The 24,059-nt window shown below is 40.0% G+C and overlaps 2 protein-coding genes across 4 annotated transcripts in view; both read left to right on the top strand.

The window, feature by feature from the left end:
• The first annotated feature begins 6,384 nt into the window (after nucleotides 1-6,384).
• On the top strand, nucleotides 6,385-12,832 carry hmg20b (high mobility group 20B). 3 transcript variants are annotated; one of them, XM_061737701.1, is made up of 9 exons: nucleotides 6,397-6,416; nucleotides 6,693-6,847; nucleotides 8,839-9,039; nucleotides 9,129-9,249; nucleotides 9,428-9,480; nucleotides 9,578-9,644; nucleotides 9,801-10,016; nucleotides 10,290-10,422; nucleotides 10,526-12,832. In XM_061737701.1, exons 2-9 carry the CDS (start codon nucleotides 6,749-6,751, stop codon nucleotides 10,578-10,580), a joined length of 945 nt encoding a protein of 314 aa, XP_061593685.1. In that variant the 5' UTR covers nucleotides 6,397-6,416; nucleotides 6,693-6,748; the 3' UTR covers nucleotides 10,581-12,832. The 3 variants fall into 3 exon arrangements, with proteins under 3 accessions (XP_061593686.1, XP_061593684.1, XP_061593685.1); XM_061737702.1 differs by having other exon boundaries at nucleotides 6,385-6,847; nucleotides 9,431-9,480; XM_061737700.1 differs by having other exon boundaries at nucleotides 6,385-6,847.
• A 2,764-nt stretch (nucleotides 12,833-15,596) lies between these two features.
• unc13a (unc-13 homolog A (C. elegans)) overlaps nucleotides 15,597-24,059 on the top strand; it is a 56,654-nt gene continuing 48,191 nt past the window's right edge. Inside the window, exons 1-3 of the mRNA XM_061737699.1 lie at nucleotides 15,597-15,921; nucleotides 22,208-22,237; nucleotides 22,342-22,441. Coding sequence (XP_061593683.1) covers nucleotides 15,900-15,921; nucleotides 22,208-22,237; nucleotides 22,342-22,441 — 152 coding nt within the window. The 5' untranslated portion in view covers nucleotides 15,597-15,899. The remainder of the gene's footprint in view (nucleotides 15,922-22,207; nucleotides 22,238-22,341; nucleotides 22,442-24,059) is intronic.

The following is a 24,059-nucleotide window of genomic DNA, read 5'->3' as shown; positions in this document are numbered from 1 at the left end:
ATATTTAAAGCAACTCTAATGATCAAGTCTTAAACAAAATGTATTGGCTTTTTTGCTCATGAATTAAGCTGACCACAAATCAGTGCGACACTTCAAACCTGCATATTTGTGCTCTGGTTCTTTATATCGGAAGTGCAGCATTCAAATGGTGTATGTAAAGATGTGAATAATTGTGTTAAATTTACAGTGAAAATATTGAGTTAATTTTATTTCAATTTCAATGGTAAAATTGTTTTTGGATTACTGTGATGCATAAAGATGCCACACAAGTTTTAAGACTGTTAGACATAAAGTGATTATGGCCTGTAAACATACTTGGACCATAAGTGGCTGGAATTTTAAAATATGTGTGCAATTTTTAGGTTGTACTCATCCTGACAAGACCAACATTTTTGAGGAAAAAAGCCTATATTGGAAGTTTTAAATTTCATTTGAAAAACCATTGTAAGAGCTGGAACTAAATAGTGCAGCAAGTACTTTAACATAAGTGCTGATTGGTTAGGGTTATTTTTCAAACATGATAAAATGTCAAACTACAGATGAAAAGAATTGATAAATGCATAATTGCTAAAAAGGCATCCTATACAGTACAGCAGTTCCTTCAGATTGTGACCTATACCAAGATCAAGCTTTTTCATGCTGAATGTCTTCAATAGTCTTGGATTTAATTGTACCTGCACAGGTTCAACATGACAAAGACACCAAACTTCTGTTTCACATGAATATGTTCACTTCTTTGAAGGCTTCATTTTTGCATCTGTAGGCACAGCACTGATGTGATTTGCCAAAACAACTGGCCCTTTGAGGTCATTCATGATCTTGAAGCGGCCCGAAATGAAAATTAGCTTGACACCCTGCTTAAGAGTGAAGATTGAAGACACTTATAATGCTAATTACAGAACGCACTCTAGTTTGACATGTCAGTATGGTCAAAATGATTTTTCTAATATCTTTTCTAGGGACGCCAGTTAATTTGTCAAGCCCATTTCCATTGCTATAGTTCGTCAAATGATTGTTGAACCACAACAGCATGTGGATATTCAATAAAATTTCATTTATATAGTGTCTATTGCAAAACGTCTTTAGGCACTTCCCAGAGCCCCAGAACATGACCCCTGAGCTATTACATAAACAATGGCAGGTAAAAACTGTCCTTGAAAGAGAAAAGCCTTAAGCCAAACAAGGAAAGGAAAGAGGGAAGAAACCTTGAGCAGGACCTGGATCATAAGGGGGGACCCTCCTGCTGAAAGGCCAGCTGGGCTGAGCAGAAAAAGCGATCAGACAAGAGACAAGAACGGAGAGAGGAGAGACACAAACACAATGGTTAGTTGGTGTACTGCAGGTATGATGTAAACAAGTGTAGACGGCAGACACTGAGGTGGTCAGAGGGACACATCAGTGCTGTCTCAGTAGGTCAGGATGTATGCAGATATCCAACAGAGACATCTCTACAGTCAGGTGGAAGCAGCACTGGGATGTTCAGAGTGTGGGACTGCAGGGCAACATGCAGCTCCTGAAACTCTGCCCTGCAAACATGTATTATTTTAGGAATAAATACTTCCAGATGCAATACACCTGCTTCATACAGTTGTATGAAAAAGTGTTTGCCCCCTTCTTAATTTCTTAATCGACCTGAATCCGATTGAGATGCTGTGACATGACCTTAAAAAGGCGGTTCGTGCTCGAAAACCCTCCAATGTGGCTGAATTACAACAATTCTGCGAAGATGAGTGGGCCAAAATTCATCCACAGTGCTGTAAAAGACTCATTGCCAGTTATTGCATACGCTGGATTGCAGTTGTTGCTGCTAAGGGTGGCCCGACCATTTATTAGGTTTAAGGGGGCAATCACTTTTTCACACAGGGCCATGTAGGTTTGGATTTTTCTTTCCCCTTAATAATAAAAACCTTCATTTAAAAACTGCATTTTGCGTTAGAGCAGTGCGGATATGAGGAAAAATATACCAAACAGGTTTTAATCTCTGAAACACCATTTTCTGTGCCATTATTTTATAGAATAAAATATTTGACTTCATATATAGTGTTTTGTGCATACTTCGCACACAGGACACCACTGCCCATGTCTCAACATTAAATTTATGGGGGGGGGGGGTTATAATTTAAGAGGAACATTTAATTTAAAAAAACAATGTGTTAATTCTAAAAGGAAAAGCATGTGTATCTCAGTTGTTGGAGTGGATCTATGGAATGGGTTGGGTGATGGGTTGAAGCAATGAATGTACAAATATAAATCAATTTAAAAAACGGTACAAAAAGGAAGTTCTGGGAAGTTATTTGATTGAGGAGTTATGTTAAGGAAAGATTGTGTTTGTTATCTGGTTAGGTGGCTCAACCAATGGGAAAATCGGTAGACTAATAGGTAAATTAGCAGCTGGGTCATTCCTAGCATTCGGTGCCATTTGAGTCCCCATGACATAATGTGGTATATTTTGTGTAAAAATGGGCAAATACTTATTTTTAAAAGCTTCTCTTACATGGTTAACCCCCCTCTACCATAGAAAACAATGATATGTAACCAGGATTAATTACATTTAAAATAATTACTCTAATTTTAGCACAAGTAAACTAAACTGCCTTGTCCCGAATCATGTTTGCTCAACTACAACCGGAAATATAAGTAATATAAATCAAATACATTCTACAATTTTCATTATTGTTGTATACCTTTATTCATAATATTCCTCACCAAATGTTATTTTTTGTAATTAATAGATTTTTAATGCTTACAATTCTTAAAATATGTTGTGTCCCTGAGCCGACTGTCCACCCTGTTACTCTGATGTAAATACCCCTGAACACGCCCTCTACTATAACCTCCTCATCACATGACTCGGCAGGAATTGTGCATTTGTGGTGGGAAAATCATCTGCAAGAAGTACAGTTAGTATAACTCTTTTAATCAACCCTTTTTTCAGTGTTTTAGAATGCTTGATTTATGTGGTAAAGCATAACGTGTCCCCCCTGTTATGCTTATTTATAGTAGAAACCAATATTTTTTGGTGATTTTGAAAATATGGTTGATTAATATGTTAAAAATTGTCCTCGGTTGTCACCAAGTGCTAGCTTGTTTTTCATCACATGAGTAGTAATGGCCAACTTTAGCATAAAATGTCCCCCGTGTTACCGTCCACCCTGTTACTGATTTGCACAGTAACAGGGTGGACACACAGTAACAAGGGGGATGTCAGAGGGTTAGGGTTAGAGTTTCCAGTATGTGTTGGTATTCATAATACATGTATTAAGCATTTATTTGTTATATACTTTTCAAAGATTTGTTAAAGGTGGTCAAGGTGGGCCCTATCTGGGCCCACCTTGACTTAGATATGGTGAAGGAAAGATACCCTCTGGTCAATCACGTCCATGTCTTCAGCGATGGGCCAGCTACCCAATACAAAGAGAAGGGCAACTTTTACCTTCTCTCAAAAGAGCCATTCAAGAAGAGCTTCAAAGACATCAGCTGGAAGTTCTTTTTGACCAGCCATGGCAAGGGGGCTCCAGATGGTGTTGGGGGTGCCCTTAAGAGATCAGCTGACAAAATTGTCCACCATGGGGTAGATATCCCCAATGCAGAGGCCATGTTCCACGAGTTGAAGAATTTGGGCACTTCTGTTGTACTTTTTCTTGTGGTAGAAGGAGATGTTGAGAGGACATGCAAGAAATGATGGATGTGCCCCAACTAGTTCCTGTCAAAGGAACAATGAAAATCCACCAGGTGATCTCTTGGGCTCCGGCAGGGCTGCCCTTTGTCACCGGTCCTGTTCATAATTTTTATGGACAGGATTTCTAGGCGCAGCCAGGGGCCGGAGGGGATCCGGTTTGGGAACCTCAGGATTTCATCTCTGCTTTTTGCAGATGATGTTGTCCTGTTGGCTTCATCAGACCGGGACCTCCAGCATGTGCTGGGGTGGTGGAGGCCGAGTGCGACGCGGCAGGGATGAGAATCAGCACCTCCAAAACCGAGGCCATGGTTCTCCACCGGAAAAGTGTGGCGTGCCTTCTCCGGGTGGGTGGAGAAGTCCTGCCTCAGGTGGAGGAGTTCAAGTATCTCGGGATCTTGTTCACGAGTGGGGGAACAATGGAGCGGAAGATTGACAGACGGATCGGTGAAGAGGGAGCTGAGTTGAAAGGCGAAGCTCTCGATTTACCGGTCAATCTACACACCTACCCTCACCTATGGTCATGAACTCTGGGTAGTGACCGAAAGGACGAGACCGCTGATACAAGCGGCCGAGATGAGTTTCCTCCGCAGGGTGGCTGGACGCTCCCTTAGAGATAGGGTGAGGAGTTCGGTCATCCGGGAGGAGCTCGGAGTCGAGCCGCTGCTCCTTCACATTGAGAGGAGACAGCTGAGGTGGCTTGGGCATCTGTACCGGATCCTCCTGGACGCCTCCCTAGGGAGGTGTTCCAGGCATGTCCCTCCTCCCTAGGGAGGTGTTCCAGGCATGTCCCTCCGGGAGGAGACCCCGGGGAAGACCCTGGACACGCTGGAGAGACTATGTCTCTCGGCTGGCCTGGGAACGCTTCGGACTCCCCCCGGAAGAGCTGGAGGAGGTGTTTGGGGTGAAGGAAGTCTGGGCATCCCTGCTGAGGCTGCTGCCCCCGCAACCCGGGAACGGAAGCGGAAGAAGATGAGTGAGTGAGTGAGATGAGTGATCTCTATGTCTCCAGGTACAATTAAATACCAGGACATAACTTGCCTTTGCCAGGCAGACCAAGGCATACTGGACTGTGCCTGCTATGGGCTGAAGCAGGTGAGCCTGGGAGAAGAGCCAGACATTGCACCGAAGAACCATCCCGGCCTGAGGTCATCATCAAAGAAAAGATTGGGCAGTCGTGCATTGTAAACTATGATGTTGAACCCTACCCAGGAATCATCCTGGAGGTTGAAGATGATGTCAAAGTAAAGTGCATGCACAAGAATGGGACCAACAAGTTCTTCTGGCCAAGTCCACGGGAGGATGTTAGTTGGTCCAGGGATGACCGGATTGTGTGCCGGACGGTGTGGAATTATTTAGAAAGACACCTGCTGGTGGTTGTTGGTCTGTTAAGTAGTTTTTGAGTGCTCCGTTGCAATGGTGGTGAGGTCAGAAACTGACAAATGTCCCTGATGTTTCTTTTGGGTAGGGGGATGCATGAGCTCCGGTGAGCAACACGCCGCGCTGTGAGCTTCTGGATCGCTGTGTGCGCCTTCCACTCGCCAAATGTACAGGGCACCTTGTCGAATTGAAAGGGCACCAGTGCCAAAAGGGCAGATGCTCAAGCATCCTTTAATTTCTATCTGTGCACGCCTATGCATGTTATTGTTTACTGGTGTGAAGTCCACCCTGTTACGCTCTGTCCACCCTGTTGCTCTTCTGTCCTCCCTGTTACCTGTGTGTTTTTTTTAAAATAATTAAATAAATTCAAAAAATAATAAGCATGTCTTTGTTGTTACTTGTAGGTAATAATTTGGCAGAGTGAAATCACTTAAAAATTGTGCCAAATTCTATTGAAATTCTTGTTTATTATAAAAGAAACATGTTGAAATTACATTGTGCCTTAAAATAGAGTGAATGTTTTTTCAAGATAATACTTTACACTTCAAATATATTTTTGCCTAGTATTCACAAACAAGTAAGGGACAATTTAGCTCTTAGAAAATGTAAATGTTACAATAACTGTGTATTAAAAACACTTAGTAATAAACATGAGAACGTCCTGTAACAGGGTGGACATTTGGCCTATGTCACATGCAACGAATTTGGTAAAAATTATTAAACCATAATATCCTGAGCTGGACCAATATGTTTTTCCTATCATTCAAAAAGCCCTCCTTCAGATTAAATAAAAAAATCATGAGAATTTAAACATTTTTCGCAGAAAGTAAACCAGGATGAAATGGCACCGAATAGTAGGAATGACCCAGCTATGTATTATTATTTATGTTTAATTTATAATAGAGGCAACAAAGGGGCAGGGTTAAACAGGTTTTACTTCTACCTGCTCCTTTTCGGACACTGTTTTTTTCCCCCTGTTTGTATTATGTTTTTGTTGTGATTGCTTTTTTTCTGTATGTTTTGAATTTGTTTTAACATTTTATATTTTTTTCCTTATGTGTTCGAAATAAACAATTCAATAAAAAATAAATTATATTCTCTCATGGCTATCAGGAAGAGGGAGCTTGAAAATTTGAGCCATGTAAAGATAGTTTTACAGAGTTTAAACATAATATGGGGCTGTGGGACATTATGTTTCGTGCTTGTAACTACTGGTAGAAATTCCAGCGCATACTGGTTCTGGTGGAGGGGCGATGGGGGCGGGGCTAATATCGCAGCCAGCCAATCACGAGTCTCCCCAGTGACCAATCAGAAGGCGCGCTGATTCCTCTTCCTGTTCGGACGAGGAGCGTCTATGTTGGTGAGAAATAAACGTTTATCTCAAAAGTATACCCAAGAGGAAAAATATATTGACATTGTATTTAATGATAAATAATATTCAGCGCATGAGTGCATTTTCCCATCCCAAGTGTCGTCAATTTTGATAACCTTTTGTGTGTTTGGGTGCGCGCGCAAGTAAGGTTAGCTGTAATGAACTGCTAGCAGTCCCTTAGCTGTGAGCGTCCTGCTGCTCAATTAACCCTCACTTTTAAAGTTTCCTCTGGCTTTTTTTTTTTTTGTATGAATTCTTGCGTAGACGTTTTTCCGAGAGGATAACCCGCCGCGATCGTTGTTTTCACGCTTAAATAGTCAATGTCAGAGAAGGAGATGATGGGGGGAATTAAACAGGAGCAGAGTGAGGCATCGCAGCCGCTCAGAGCTCCACACACAGCAGAGCAGCCGCAGGACGAGGTGAGTGAGCAGCATCTTCACTGTATTATCCCTCTGGAGAGGCAAGGAGCTCCCATAACACATTTACGTTTGTTACAGCTATGTTACTATGTAGTCATACACTGGTAAGGTGCACAATGGGGAAGCTCAAATATTTTGCAAGACAGTTTCGTAAGACGTTTCTTAACAAAGTTCCTAATTTTTATATATATATATATATATATATATATATATATATATATATACACACACAGTATATCTCAAATCGTTGATTTATTGTCCATTGAAAATTACTCAGTACACAGCTGTTAATGTCTAAACAGCTGGCAACAAAAGTGAGTACACCCCATAGTGAACATGTCTAAATTGTGCCCAAAGTGTCAATATTTTGTGTGACCACCATTGTTATCTAGCACTGCTTTAACCCTCCTGGGCATGGGATTCACCAGAGCTGCACAGGTTGCTTCTGGAATCATGTTCCACTCCTCCATGACGACATCACGGAGCGCACGGATGTTGGACACCTTGCACTCCTCCACCTTCCTCTTGAGGATGCCCCACATGTGCTCAATTGGGTTTAGGTCTGGAGACATACTTGGCCAGTCCATCACCTTAACCTTCAGCTTCTTCAGCAAGGCCGTTGTCATCTTGGAGGTGTGTTTAGGGTCATTATCATGTTGGAAAACTGCCCTACAGCCCAGTTCCCGAAGAGAGGGGATCATGCTCTGCTGCAGGATGTCACAGTATATATTGGAATTCATGTGTCCCTCAATGAAATGCAGCTCCCCAGTGCCGGCAGCACTCATGCAGCCCCAGACGATGATGCTGCCACCACCATGCTTGACTGTAGGCAAAACACATTTGTCTTGGTACTCCTCACCAGGGTGCCGCCACACACGCCGGACACCATCTGACCCAAACAGGTTTATTTTGGTCTCATCAGACCACAGGACATGGTAACTCATGTTCTTGGATTTATTGTCTTCAGCGAACTGTTTGCGGGCTTTCTTATGCATCGGTTTCAGAAGAGGCTTCTGTCTGGGGCGACGGCCATACAAACCGATTTGATGCAGCGTGCGGCGTATGGTCTGGGCACTGACAGGCTGACATCCCACTTCTGCAACCTCTGCAGCAATGCTGGAAGCACTCGCACGTCTATTTTTGGAAACCAACCTCTGGATATGACGTTGAGCACGTGGACTCAACTTCTTTGGTCGACCCTGGCGAGGCCTGTTCCGAGTGGAACCGGTCCTGGAAAACCGCTGTATGATCTTAGCCACTGTGCTGCAACTCATTTTCATGGTGTTGGCAATCTTCTTATAGCCAAGGCCATCTTTGTGAAGCGCAATAATCCTTTTTTTCAGCCGCTCAGAGAGTTCCTTGCCATGAGGTGCCATGTTGTCCAGCATTCAGAGAGAATTGTGCCCAAAACACCAAATTTAACAGCCCTGCTTATCATTTACACCTGAATCCTTGTAACACTAACGAGTCACATGACACCAGGGCGGGAAAACAACATCATTGGGCACAATTAGGACATGTTCACTATGGGGTGTACTCACTTTTGTTGCCAGCTGTTTACACATTAACAGCTGTGTACTGAGTAATTTTCAAAGGACAATAAATCTATACTGTTATTCAAGCAGCACACTGACTACTTTAAGTTATATCAAAGTTTCATTAAGATAGTGTTATCCCCTGAAAGGATATGACAGAATATTTGCAAAAATCTAAAGGGTGTACTCACTTTTGAGATATACTGTATATATATATGTATATATACACACACACATACATATATGCACATACACATATATGTGTGTGTGTGTGTGTGTGTGTGTGTGTGTGTGTGTGTGTGTGTGTGTGTGTGTGTGTGTGTGTGTGTGTGTGTGTGTGTGTGTGTGTGTGTGTGTGTGTGTGTGTGTGTGTGTGTGTGTGTGTGTGTGTGTGTGTGTGTGTGTGAGATTCTCTTTTATTTGTTTCTTTCCAATTGCTATTTCATATGTTCACAGCCTAAGAAGAGGGGCTGGCCGAAGGGAAAGAAACGAAAGAAGGTGCTACCAAATGGTCCTAAAGCACCAGTAACCGGGTATGTCCGCTTCCTTAATGAACGGCGAGAACATATGAGGGCCCGTTACCCTGACTTACCTTTCCCAGAAATCACAAAGAGACTAGGAGCAGAGTGGACACGATTAGCCCCAAATGACAAACAGGTAACTTTGAAAAGTTTTCCATGTATTGACATTTTTTTAAATGCAATTCAGAACTGAGGATTTTTGAAAAATGTATTTATTTTATATAGCGCTATCTTGATGAGGCTGAGCGAGAGAAGCTGCAGTATGCCCAGGAGCTGAAAGAATATCAGGAAACAGAGGCCTATCAGATTACTAGTGCCAAGATAAATGACAAGAGGATCAAAAAAGGTGACGGCTAACCTAAGCTTACCTCATGTTTAATACACCAATATACTGTTTGTGTATATATGTTTTTATAAGTTATTTCAGCCAAAATATTTAACACATGACTAGCCCCATCTATTACCATCTAAATTTACTCAAAAACATATTAGCTGTATGTAATGGATATTTTTGTCTCTTTCAGAAGACACTCCATTGGTCATGGGTAATCCTACTTCAGGGCCATCTTTAACAAAGGTGTAATATAATATATATTGTCTCTGTATGTTCACCAGTGTCTTTTTCACATGAATTTCAAAGAGCTTGAATTTTCCTTTACATGTCTTTGTTTTAGGCGTCTGAATTCACAACTAGATTCGACATCCCGATTTTTACTGAAGAATTCCTTGATCAGAACAAAGGTACAGAAATGGAAACAATCCTTCTGTAATATGTCACATGTTCCCTGTGTTGTGCCCTGATGTCTCTGAAGTCTTACTTGACTGAATAACAGGACATCAAGATGTGATGCTATAATGGTGTCAAATTCTTTTTGATATCACTCTTCATATTTTAAGCTCGAGAATCTGAGCTGCGTCGACTTCGGAAGGCCAACATTGAGTTTGAAGCGCAGAATGCAGTGCTGCAGAGGCACATTAAAGACATGAACAATGCTAAAGAGCGTCTGGAAGCTGAGCTGGGGCAGGACGAGAAGCGAACCCAGGCACTTCACCAACACTTGCTGGCCATTAAACACACTCTTGTCAACAGTCTCTCATCAGTCCCACTTCCAGGTCAGTTGGTCTGTTTTATTCAGTGACAGAAAAGAGGAAAGGACACTAATACTTTTGTATATTGTCTATATCTGTTGTCTCTTATTTTAGGAACATTCATAACGTTCGAAAGTGAATATAAGCCTTAAATAAAAGTAGATATTTCTTAATGCTAACTGGATAAAAGGAATGCCATATCATAGCTTAGAATTTGTATCTTCTGTATTTTTGTTTTCCATTAAAAGATAAGTTCATGTGGATGTGATATTATGTTTCTTGTTTTAAAAAAAACAGGTACAGGTGAGACAGCATCTCTCGGAAACCTTGACTCATACCTGAGTCGTCTCAGTGGGGTGATTGAGGGAAACCCTCAAAAGCACCGTGCACTGCTCAACCAACTTAATGAAGTCCTCTCTCATATAGACAGGTAACTGTTATGTCCCAGACTCAGTTCATGGATTAGAAACATTAACGTAGCTTACCGGAGCTTTAATACAACACAGGAATGCTCTAAATTTATTTTCTTTCAGTGAGTCTGCCATCCTCCACCTTGGCTGTAGGACTGGCCTGAATGCGTCAAGTTAAAACAGAATGGAGCATTGAGGCTGCTGTTGCTCAGATAATGTTGCTCTGATTATTTGTCTTCGTGTGTAGACAAAAGTTTGTGCCATAAATGCAAAGCTCCCTCCAACAGCTGGTTTGCTGGGTCGGTTTTTGCACTATTAAACAAAAAAAACAAAAAAATGTTTTAATTTGTAAGGTTGGAAGTCTTACTTCCCCAGTATTTACTGAACATGGATTACACTACTGACATTCTCACCAAGAAGGCAAATAATTTTGTTTCCTCAAATGTTAGGTGATTTTGGACACAGCTCAAAAATAAGCCAATCAACTACCATGTAATGCTCTACATTTACCGGCCATTTAAGGGGTGGCCAAAGTATAAGTATCTTAATCTGTCCATTATACAGCAGCCGTTAAAAACGGTTTGTTTGGGGAATGTGGCATGTACATACACAGCTTAAATTACAGTTGTGAAGCTCTGAAATAATTTTAGACAAAGTAAAGTAATTGAGTAGGAGAGATGGGTTTCAGTAGGAATTTTAATGATACTGATATTTATGCTTATCAGTATTCATTTTAAATATATTCAATCAAAGGACAGATTCTGGTCATAAGTAACAAAATAAAGGATCCAAATACAACAACTTCAGTTTTATCAGAATGTAGCTGTAGAAAGTTCTGAATCATCCAGGTCTTTGACTTTAAAACATGCTTGTAGGCAACTAAAGCGAGACACAAAGACAGGGTATGTAAATATACAAACAGTTTCAAAAGTTGTGAAATGTAACCAGATTGAAGTTTCTAACAGACTTTTTCACATGATACCTTTATGTGAACTGCTGTCTGTTTGAAAACCTCATAGTCTTCAGCTTCTCATCTCCCACTGCAGCTGTTAAGTGTCATGCTATGTTTAAACTGTTTAGATCTTAACAGTTTTATATGAATTATTAACAGTTGGTTACAGAACAAACTTTAACCACATTGATTCTGTTGGAGTGAAGGGATGGACACCCTGTGAGACGTTCTGCTTTTATCTCTCATCTTTTAATGGGTCTTTTGTTGCAAAAAAAACTACAACTGATTCACACAGATATGAGATAATTTCAAAACAGAAATTATAAGAGTTTAAAATGAGTGCTGGCTGAGTACTGTGCTAATAACTGGACTTATTTTGTAATGTTCAGAAGTTTTACCTTGTTTACATAAGTGTCTTGTGAGGTTAGTTTCTGACACGTCATCCTTTTTAGAACACATACATAATTCAACATTTTTTTATTGTGGACTGACTTCCTGCTTGAAAGACTTTAGTCATGACTAATTGACCATTTTATATCACACAGGAATTTATTTGTGTTGATCAGTGTGGTTCAGAATGCAATTTTTCCCTCTAACTGTATGCTTTCATTCATTGTCAGTAAGAAGTTATGAGGAGGCTCCTGTCAGAGACCCATGCACTTATACGCCGTAGACACATGACGTGCTTGGTGATATAACCTGTATAAATCAGTGCCATTCAACAGACTATGTGGGTTAGGTAAGATCAGCAAAGGAGGGGGTACAAATGCTTCAAAACAGCAAACACAGTCAATATCCACATGTTTTATTGTGAATGTAAATCTGCGTGCCAGCATGGGGGGCATTTACTCAAATTTATTGTAATTTTCCTTCCTGGATTGTCATAAGTACATTCAGATTGGCCATAATTGTATTATTTAGCCTTTTGTTAGTAGTTGGAAAAATAGATGAATGAAAAGTGGATTTGAAACATGCATAGTTGTTAGTTTACAGTGAATGCCAGCAGGGATGTACATCCCTGCTGGGGACTATATATATATATAATATATATATATATATATATACACACATATACATATACATAAACATATACATATATATATATATATATATGTGTGTGTGTATGTATATGTGTATATATGTATGTATGTATGTATATATATATATATATATATATATATATGTGTGTGTGTGTGCATACATACATACATACATACATACATACATACATACATACATACATACATACATACATACATACATACATACATATGTGTGTGTGGCTTAAAATTAATGTCTGGCGGGGGTGTGTTAAAAGGTAAATGTTGGACTTTTAAAGTTTGAGTTAACATTGTTATTGTCAGAATGTGGGATAGATGAGCTGTTTCATTTGTTGTCGGAGCATTACATATCTGTGCAGTATTTTTGTATTTTTTACAAATGTTCATTAAATATGTTGAACATCTTCTTTCCAACAAGAGGGATGTGTGCATTTTTCTTTGATAATTTTAGAAAAAAATAAAATGTTCAACCTCATGTTGTATGAATCCATACACTCTAACCTTATATTCTTCATATCACAGAGATGTTGCTTTCATGGGATTTTTCTGAAACATTTTAACTGTAATTATGCAAAGTCAACAGGGAAACAGCAGAGGGAGCTGTTGTCCCTCTCATGAGACTACAGTATTTATGAACGACGCACCAGCTTTTCACCAGTGATGACTAAATTTTGTGACAGTTTAAAACAGGTTTGTCTTTGATATGTGTTATTCAGATAGATATGTGAGATAGTACTGGTAGACTACTTTGACACATTGTGGGAACAACCCTCTCATCTTAAATATGGATGAGTCAAAGGAGGTGGTAGTGGAGGAGGAGCAGGAATCTGTCAAACAGCATTTCCATAATGGCAGAAGAAGTGGAGGTGCTTGAGTAGAAATACCTCTGTTCACCTGGACAGCACACTGGACTGGGGAAGCAACAATGAAGATGTCTCCACAGAGGGACACTGCAGACTTTTTACTGAGGAAGCTTACGTCCTTCAGTGTTTGCAGCAAGATATTACATATCATCTGTTGTATCCTTGTCATATCGTCTGTTGAGTGAAATCTCATCTGAAGTGATCTGTTGGAGAAGCAGCATCAGAGCAAGTGAATAAAAAAAAGAGACAGGTAAAGAAAGCTGTTTCTCCTCTGGTGACTGTTCTGAAGCCTCCTGTACTGAAAAATGCAATGGACAACCCTGAGCAGTAATTCAACAACAGTCTTCAGTCAGAGGCTTCTTCAGATCAGCTGTAACTAAGAGCACTACAGGAGAGCCTTCCTGCCCACAGCCATAACCATCCACAAGGTCTCTTTGAAGAAACTTGGATAATAAAAGTATTTGCAACATTTAATTTCGTCTCATTTTGGGCATTTACAGAGTATTGTTAAACTGAACTGAATTTAGTTTGACAGGTTGGAGAATTCATAATTTTGGAGAAATGATCTTAATTTGCTTTTCTGTGTCCCACAAACTTGTTCACTATTGTTACCTTGCTGGATGTGTCATGTAAAATTCTGTTGACAGTGTGTGTCTAAACTGAGCTATATGTTAGCCTCCCATTTGGTGGACATTTCGTTTACTTGGAGACAGGAGAAACAACTTTGTCTGTGCTTAAGATAATTTATCTGGATGTTCAAAGGCACCATCATCATTTAAAAACTCGACCCTTATAGTTGTTCTGATGGCCCAGGTCTAAAAATTCCCTATTTAGTGACCCGTTCAGACTTGCAAATTGCTGTGACATCACAGATCCAGACCAGTGAGAAATGTTCAGCCTATCCATCTTCATCTCCACTAACTTCACATCTTGCTTATTTTGCTGTACCTCTGACGCAGACAACACAAAGCTTTAAACACTGGATTCAAAAGATCACTCCTGGAGTTCAGAGGGTGGAGTCAAGTGACTGACCCAGCCACTAAAACCAACGTCAGCTGAATGGAGCAGTAAAAATTGATTAAAAACTAAACTGTTGAATTTCTGGGGTATTCTGACCAAAACATTTGGATAACATCTGGGGAAGTTGTGTCAGCGTTTGAAGAAAAAAAAAGGGTCATAATATGGATAAAATCATTTTGCTCTTAAAATTCATATAGATAGGTATAATGTAGGATAATCCATATGTTGTATTAGACTGTTAATTCCAAATTACTTACGATTTCCAAAACAAGAGAGACGGAGACATGCTGTAAAAATGTATTTGATTCGATTTATTTTATTTTTGTACATGTAAAAAAAAAACTACACTTCAAGAGAAGTTTAAGAAAACAAAACAACAAAACAAAGAATTTCATCCTTTAGCACTTGATAACTTAATTTACACGTGCAAAAAAGGAGTAGGAAGAAGTGTAAAGTTATTTAATCCTACCCCCATTCACTAATCATTTAACCCATATTTATAAAAACTCACACACTGTACTCACACTGCTAAATAACAGTATTATTATTATATACTGTAATTATACTCACACACATACCTATACATACATACACATAGTTTATAGAATATTTCTATATATTTGTACACGCATGTGCTATAAATATTTATATAAATATACTTATTTACACTATACTGTCTCTATTAACTGCATCTGCTTTATATCTATGTATATATCTACTTACACACACACACACACACACACACACACACACACACACACACACACACACACATACATATATATATATATATATATATATATATATATATATATATATATATATATAGATAGATATAGATATGTGTGTATACAATCACATCATAAACCTTCATATTGAGAATGTGATGGTATATGCTAATATTTATTGCACATTTATTTAATTTTATTTATATAGTAGTGATAGTGTAACTATCATTTTGCGCTGAAAATTCCCAATGTAGGTAGACGCCAACACCCCAACACACACACACACACACACACACACACACACACACACACACACACACACACACACACACACACACACACACACACACACACACACACACACACACACTTAAGCCTGATTTATGGTTCCGCGTTACACCAACGCAGAGCCTACGCCGTTATGTACGCGTACCTTACGGCGAGGCCGCTGCGTCGTTTTAACGCGGAACCATAAATCAGGCTTTGTACTGTCAGCACGCGTGCTGACGTCACCAGGAGCTGTCCGCGCAGCTGGTGGTGCTGAAGCTGAACAAGATGGCTGTGCGTCGGGGACCGGAGAACTGAGAAGGGAAGAGGCGAAAGAGGATCCGGGAGGAGACGCCGCCAAAAAGACCGGAGAGGACCGCCACGCCCGCGTCCACTCTCCGAACGGGAACACGGTCGTTTCTTGTCGGGTGACACGAAGCCCTTCGTGCCCTGCAGCGAGGGAAGGCTTCTCCATCTCCAGCCCAGTCAAGCATCCTTCCAGGAAGCCAATACTGGCCAGATTAGCTCAGCCAAGCCAATAACCAACCCGGGAAGAAGCTGGACCTGAAGCTGGACCTGAAGGAGAATCTAAAGGAGCACCAAGAAATGTCATTGTTGTGTGTTGGAGGTAAGAAATACAAACTAAGTCCTTGTCTTTATACGACTTTATATGTTGTTCTTGCACTTGTATAACATGCTTATACCTGTTCATGCAACATACCTCCAAATAGCTTATCAGTTCAAGGGTTTTATCTGGAATAATAAAAAAAAAAAAATCCCATTTGCTTTACAGAACAGCCTAAAAACACTATGCTGTTTAATGTAATTCGACTTGAGAAAGATCATACTGCATGTCACCTTCATAGATTCCTCTCACTTGTGATATGTTTACTGTGTATGTCAATTCAATGTATTTATTTTGCTAGGGACAGTGTACATCAGGCAACATTTTCTTTTAATAAAAAAATAAAATGTAGATGCACCCAGATTGCAGCCATAGGCTGATTTACATCGGTAGTCCCCCTGCCAGATGTAATCAGCAAAAGTCATAATAACAACAACAATAATAATAATAATCACAAAAAGTCAACAATATAACACACATAACATGGCATATGCATTCACAATAAAAATGACGATAAAACCCGTGCTGGGGAAATGGATGGTTTGTGAACTAAAGTGCTGTAGTGCTATGTTGTATCTGCTGTAAAACATGATAAATAGTAATAAATAGTTACATAGTTGATTGTTACAGTGCTGTCAGTGTGCAACACAATGTGTTTTCTTTCATGGTAGTCTGGACAGATGTGCTGCACCTCTGCTGCAGCAGCACACACTCATGTCACTGAAACAGACATCTTCTATCACTGGATCAGTTCAGAGAGTAGTTGTATGTGCCTGGTCACCTCTGCCAATAGTAAGACAGGGTGTAATCCACTCTTAGTTTGTGTGTTTTATAGAAGAAAAAAGTGGGCATTTGGTCAAAAAGATGTGTGAATGAGCTGCCTGAGTTTTTCAGTATTATTGTGTTTCTCGTACATCAGCAACACAATCTCAAGCACCTGTGTGCTTGAATAATACTACATTTCCTGATGTAGACAACAACCTTAAAAATCGAATTTTGACATAGCTACTATTGTAGATGGGATATTTTTCCCTGATGGTGGATTTTTACCTTTTAAAAAAAAAAAAAAAGTCTGGAAAGATCATTTTGATGTTTGCTTTAGGAAAAACACATACACATAGATCCAAAAGAGACTATTCTACTGTTAGATATTTCATTTCAGTGTAGGAAGGGTTGAGTAAGGGTTGGGGATGATTAACAATAACATTTCTCCAGAGTAAATGCTGAGTGGAGCTCTACCGCTGGCAGCAAGTTTAACATCACATATGTGCTCCCGTCTCATGTGCTGTCATTTGAAATCACAGGCATCCTGTTTGACTCTGATCTCTCCACCTCTTTCGCTGAATCTGTGAGACAGAAACCCTCAAAGCTAGCAATTATTATTCCAGGTAACAATAAAAGTGTCTTATGTTCATCAATTAAAACTGGAAAGGGCTCCTCAATTCATAATGCTTAAAAGATTGGAAAAGCAAGTGAATGTTGCAAGTTTTGAGGATTTTTGTTGCAGTTGATGTAAGTCTTTTTTACCATTACCTACAACAAACAGTCTATATGTGAATAAAGGAAAATGTCTGAAACATTATTTACTTTAAGTTATCCTTAAAAAAAGAAGCTACTCACAAGATTTAGATGATACTGCAGAAAGGATATATCTACTGAGAGGTGCGGTGTCTGTGTATGCACATGTGCAAGGGAGGGGAGTGGAGTCTGTAGGAGGCTGTGGACCAAACCAGTTTGAGGAATCATGAGGAGGTGGTCTGGTCTTTTAAAACTTTTAAACCCATTTTCTAAATCTTTAATTATTAGCATGGACATTTCAAAGTCAATCTCGTACAATACTAGTTTGGTTTACAGGGATATTAAACTTTGAACTTTTCCCAAGATTGGGGGGGATGAAGGGAGGACGCAAAGGTTCACTAGACTGAGGCTTGATTAGTGATTCATTTATTATCCAGTTACTATTACTGTTAGAGGATTTACAGAGCGAGTACCAATGCTTAAACCAAAAATGAAAATTTTCATTTTCAGCATAGACTTATAAAGGTAAAGCAGTAGCAACTCGGGAATGGGGAAGAAAAGACCTCCATAGACTTAGTTTTAATCCAATTAACCAAATTGTCCTCCTTTATTATTAGTCATAATTTAAACTGCCCTCCATAACTGTCCAGGTGGAAAACAGCCAGATGTTTATGAAGTCTGGAAACACAATTAAAATAGGGACCTCTTCTAACTTCCTCTGTAACCCCCTGGACATCCCAACATGCCACTTTGGGACTCGAAAATTAAGTTAAAAAATATTCCCATTTCAGAAGAGTATTTTATTTTTTCTACCTTCATCTAACAGCAACGCTGCAAATAGAAATGTATGCAGGTGCGGCATATTTAAAGAACGGGTTGACACAAAAACAGTGCCCGGGTGCTTGTAGAGCCTCAAGCATTTTCTACTTTTTTGCAGAAAAAGAAGTTGGGAAGTTTGGAAAGTTTTAAACTCATCTAAACCTGTTTACTCACAGAGAGGGTGTTTAAATGTAGGAAATCATATCTCACATTGGCTATATTCAGTATCTTGTAGTCAAGCCAGAAGGTTGCTATAATGTTTTATAAAGAAATGTGACTTAAAAAGACTTTTTTTCTTTTTTCAGTTGGATACATGATAGCCAAAAGAAACCATATTATTCCAGCATAACAACTTCATCCTTTCTTCGATACGTGCTGGTGGTAGTATCATGGTATTTATTTATGTGTGTATGTAACTTTACTTTTCAGTCTGTCCAGGTTTTGGTAAAATATCTGGTGTCAGGTAGGGCTGGGCGATATATCGAGATTTTAATATATATCGATATATTTTCAAACGCGATTTGGTATGAGACAATATCGTTTATATCGATAATTTTTTTTTTTTTTTTTTTATGATTTTGATATAGCTTATTTTTTGACAAATTGACTTGAATGTTTTATTTGAGATTTGCACAAATGTTTTGTTATTTGCACAACTGTCAACCTCAGTGGAAAAGTCTGCCTGTTATATTTTATTCAAGAAGTATTTTTATTCTATATATGCAGGCAGTTCATTTTGTATTTCATTTGTTTTATACATTTTTATATTGTGCAGACCTCTGTTAATAAAGGTACCTGTGTGACATTTGGCACGAGGCATTGTATTAAAACTGACAGTTTTTGCTATAATGCTTTGGGGGAAACCCCAATTATGGCCCAGAAAAAAATATCAATATATATCGAGTATCCCCATTCAGCTAGAAAATATCGAGATATAACTTTTGGTCCATATCGCCCAGCCCTAGTGTCAGGTTTTCCAAATTACAGCAATTATTGTTCTTTTTATTGTTCATAAAAAATTGACAACAGGGATTCAATTTGTGCCATTGCACAAACTTACGAGTGGAAAGTGGTAGTTTTGAATCCAAAAATGCATGTATTTCCCAGTCTTGAGGGAAAATTCAAAAAAGAGTTTTGAATAACTGCATAGTTCTTGTGAACATGCTGTTGATTCCAGTGCTGGGACCTACTGCACAGACGTCAGCACTGAGATTTGAGCTTGTCGTTGATTCATTTCACCAGCTTTATATGAACGGCAACACCAGTCGTATTTCAGGTTTCTGTTCTATGTGATGAGTTCATATATACCCCTCTATCGTCTTGCAGCAATGTTTGCATACTGTATTTCTTTTTTTATTGTGGATTGATTAAGGGAATACAGGGGATGAAGGGTTCACCCTGGACTGCAGTGGCCATGCGTTGCTGCCTGCAAATAGTTGTTTATACTCTGCTGCTGTGTCTCAGGTTGTTAGATGTAATCAGTGAATTGATGGCATGTGCCATGGAAGCTGAGCAAGCAAACTCAGATCTGGCCGAACTTTTCACTGTCAAACCCTGCTGCCAGTAGCAAATGCTCACATTCACTCATTGTAATGTGAAATCATGAAAGGCATCCTTCGTGTCACCTCCCCTCATTTATTTTTGTATTCAGCACTATTTATTGTGTTTTCAAATCATTATTCTAGCAAAATAATGGAGCACAATGCCATCTTTAACAGAACTGCGCCTTTTTACCTGTTAAAAATGCCATTTTTGATGGTTATACGCAGTAGACATGGGGTGTTATGTCATTTGCAGTGTTTAACTGTAAATATATATGATACGAATCACATTCATTCAGTCATTTTCTAATCAGGATCATTAATGTGTTATCTTTGGCACTCTGCAGGGGAATACCGTATGAATTTAATAAATAAGGGCTCACAGTAAAGTTTTGGTCACATTTCGGACATTTCTTCTCTCTCGCTCTGTGTCATTAACGATTTTTCTTTTCTGCATTCCCTCTACATTAATATTTCTCCATCTCCATGTTGCTGTTGCTAGTATACATGCTCTGATGTGTGGGATCTTTAAAAGCGGTTGACTCTGACACTTCAAGAAATACAAAGACAAAAAAGTCCTCTTAGCTGCTTTGCACCAGGGCATGAGTGATCGTAGCCTCTATTTGTTCCAGCACCCTCAGTGACACGAAGAGAAAAAAAGATCCTGTAATTGTTGTGGCAGCGACTCATCATTTTTTTGTTGAGGCTGTGCAAAAAATATGCCACACTTTTTCTTTTGTCTCCTCTTCCCCTTCGTTGTTTCCTCTGTGCTGTAACTGCAGGAATGTGGGTTTAGTCTTATGCCTGTGAGCCAGTAAACCCCCTCCTACACACACACACACACACGCACACACACATCCTTGTCCCCTCTTTTTCAGCACACGCTGAAGTGGTTATTTTTAGTCTTGGGGATGCAGCTCGCTCAGCCTGCATCCGGCTCCACAGAGAGATTAATGGAGCACAAGTGAAAGAGATAGAAAGGGAGCGCACGTGCCTACTTGCCACATGGCAGGGGGGAGCATGTAGGAGTGTGTGATCGAGTGAGAGGGAAGCCGAGGTCCGATGACTGGGCGAAGAAAGGATGCTGTATGTGAGGGAGAGAGGCAAGCGAGCAGCTGAGATGCATCTGTCAATTACAGCCCGAATGCCTGTTTGTCAGATGGATCTTTGGCGCTTCCATGGAAATGAACCTCCCTCACCCTTCTGGTGTGACTGCTCTGTCAGCAGCTAAAATATCAGGAGAGGAATTTTACTTTGAAGATGGCTCAGAAGCACATGCTTCACCAAACAACCACTTCCGGCACCTGCCTCATGAATCAGAGGGGTATTTTAGAGATAGGCATCCTCCCAGGGATTTGCTCTGGTAGGGCTATTTTAAGAAGCCAATTGGTCCACAATGATTATCGTCCCAGCCCTGCTGTCTGAGCACGAATATGACTCAGAGGGTGTCACTCTGACACAACCACTGTTTCATTTTTAGGCTATTCATGACTTATTAACAGGTGGTTTTTGTTTGTCTCCTTGTATTTCAAACAGTTGGCCTTTAGGCCATGGAAATAAAGAAAAGTCTCTGCACTCATTCACACTGTTAGAAAGATATTTTAAAGTGCATGTTGTTGAGGTCCTCACAGATCTTTTTCATAATTATTCCTTTTCCATGTATTTTTTTTCCTTAAACGTAACATCAGTGAAAGAGGCAATCAGCCCGATTGGCTCTTCTCACTAATATTCATCACTGTTAATATTAATACTTCAGTGCTCAACATTAGGCATCAACAGGGTGCAAGATTGAATAAATAATGAATTAGCGTTTGACGTCACTGTGGTTTTAGAAGTCAGTTGGTACCTCCACAGGACACTATCTGGAAGTGCTGGTGTTGACGCCTCGGTTATTCATGGTTCATTTAGTCGAGCAAATGGTGGCACTGCTCGCTCTTTCATTCGTCCACCTTTGCTCACGACTGTGATGGAAGAAACATTTAAAGATGAAACAGCTTCGGTTTCTTTCTTCCAATGTCAGGTTTTTTCCTTTTAGCTGCACAGGGTGTCTGTATGGCCTTCAAAGAGGGATCCAGAGATTTTAATATCTCTTTAATAGATGTAGGGTCGCGTATTGAGATCCTTGCTGCACAAAGAGCCTAGAGCCTGAGAATTACAGACCTCTCATACGTTCTCTCTAAAATGCCAGAGTGCCGTCAATCACCAGTCAGCCACGCTATCGAGCCTGCGAGCCACATGCGGAGGCCCGGCTGTACCGTACAATAAAGTCATGTGGCGCTGGAGGGCGCAGGCCCTAGAAAAGCCTTTGTAAAACCACTGCACACCATTAGCAATCTAAATGTCTAAACTCTTTGAAAGCTGCCAGAATAAACACACTAACGTCTTGTTTGTTTTTCTCAATTTATTTGCAGTGAAGAAAGCCAAGCTTGATGGACCTCAAGGTGAGCTGCAACCAGTGAAGATAACCTTTTTATTGAATCAAGCTGTTTGAGGTGACCGTGCAGACATGCAAGCTGGTAATGTTTGTCATTTTCCTTTTTTGCAGAGAAATTTAACACATACGTGACACTGAAGGTGCAGAATGTTAAGAGCACCACCATCGCTGTGCGTGGTAGTCAGCCATGTTGGGAGCAGGATTTCATGTTGTGAGTGCCTCTTCTTCTTACATCATCTTTTTTGACTTTTTGCTGGTCTTTCTGTATACAAACATTTATTTTCACTCTTAACTCTTGAATAGACTCGGTTCAGTTCAATTAGTTTTACTCGCATACCCACAATTCAGAAAAAATATTATCTTGAAATTCGATTCAATTCAACTCAGTTCATTTCAGTTCAGTTCAGATTCTTCCAGATCAGTATGTGGAGTTGGTGTTTGGTTTCTCCGATGTTAAGGTCTGTGCAATCCTAACTTCATTGGACTGCACGTGCGATGCTGGTTACTTTCTGTGTGGATGTTTTGTCCTTCAGGTGAACCAGTCTGAAGATGGTGTTGGACGGGTATGTTGTGTTTGGAGAAGATCCTTCTGAGTTTCTCAGACACTCCTGCCACATGTTGCCATCCCATACATTGCCTTTAGTATATGATGGAGCTTGTGGTTAGAGGCTTCATGTCTAACGAGAAGGATTTTAAATTCCATCGAATATTTTCTCGGGAGGCAATGAAGAGAAGCTAAAACTGGGGAAGTATTATCTCTCCTGGCCGGTGCTGTGGTGCAGTTAGCACTGTTGCCTCACAGCGAGGTAGTCTTGGCCTCCTGATGGAGGCCTATCTGTTTGAAGTGGATTGAAGTGGATTTGGAAAAATGATGGTCAGAACTTGGGTTGCCGTATTTTTGATCAGCTGGATGCTATTTCAATCATTTCTGGGAACTAGTTTTTCTGGATTGGTCTAATTTTGACATTGTTGTGTAGGTGAAAAAAGTAAGGTGAAATACGTTAAGCCTGTTTTATTTGGTGTTAGGGGACGTATCGTGGTGAAAAAGATCTCAACGTCTCCTCACTCCAGTACTGGACACTTAAGTAATGTCAGCCAGAGTAACTTTGTGGTTAGTCAGTGTGTTTTTCCGCCGTTTAGGGCTCCACACAACAATTTCAGCAATAAGGAGCTCAAGCTTTGCAAAGTACTTAGTTATTACCAATACCACCCTTTCTTTTTAGCTTCACTGAAATGATTCCAACTAAGTGGAACACCACTTCTTTTCCAGCTTTCTTGAAGTCAACCTTGAATTATAACAAGGAGTCGGCCTCCTCTGACTGATCCTTTTTACTTCTTTTTCAAATTGCCAGTTAAAACAGAGATGCGAGGAAATGAGTTGGAGGGGATGTGTAAAGCAATGGTTTAAGTTTTTCTGCTCTTCTGTTGATTTCATTTGGATGGTAAGGGTTGACCGTCACTATAGGGTTCTGGGTGCAGGGCAGCAGAGCAGAAGCTGCAGAGAGTCATGTAAGAAAACTCTGGCTTAAAAGCTAATAAAGTTGTCCAAATTTCTATAAGCGAAAGCTGCCGGACCAATCCACATGGGAATGGATATCATCTTTGCCAGTCATAGTAGGTTTTCCAAGTATCCCTTATTGTTTGTTGAAAAACACCCACACAGACAGTTTTTCAAGGGTAGCATGTTGCTAAACATGTCCTCGCTGGTAGGGCTTGGTAGGGGTCCAGAGAAAACTATGCAGTCCAGCACTGTTTTTGGCTCAGGGTTGCACATAGGAGATGAAAGCAGTATGAAAGTGTGACACTGTATGGTTGATATTCCTTCATAA

Source organism: Cololabis saira, chromosome 13 (assembly GCF_033807715.1).
Source record: "Cololabis saira isolate AMF1-May2022 chromosome 13, fColSai1.1, whole genome shotgun sequence".
Lineage (NCBI taxonomy): Eukaryota > Metazoa > Chordata > Actinopteri > Beloniformes > Belonidae > Cololabis > Cololabis saira.
This window is presented reverse-complemented; position numbering and strand designations above follow the sequence as displayed.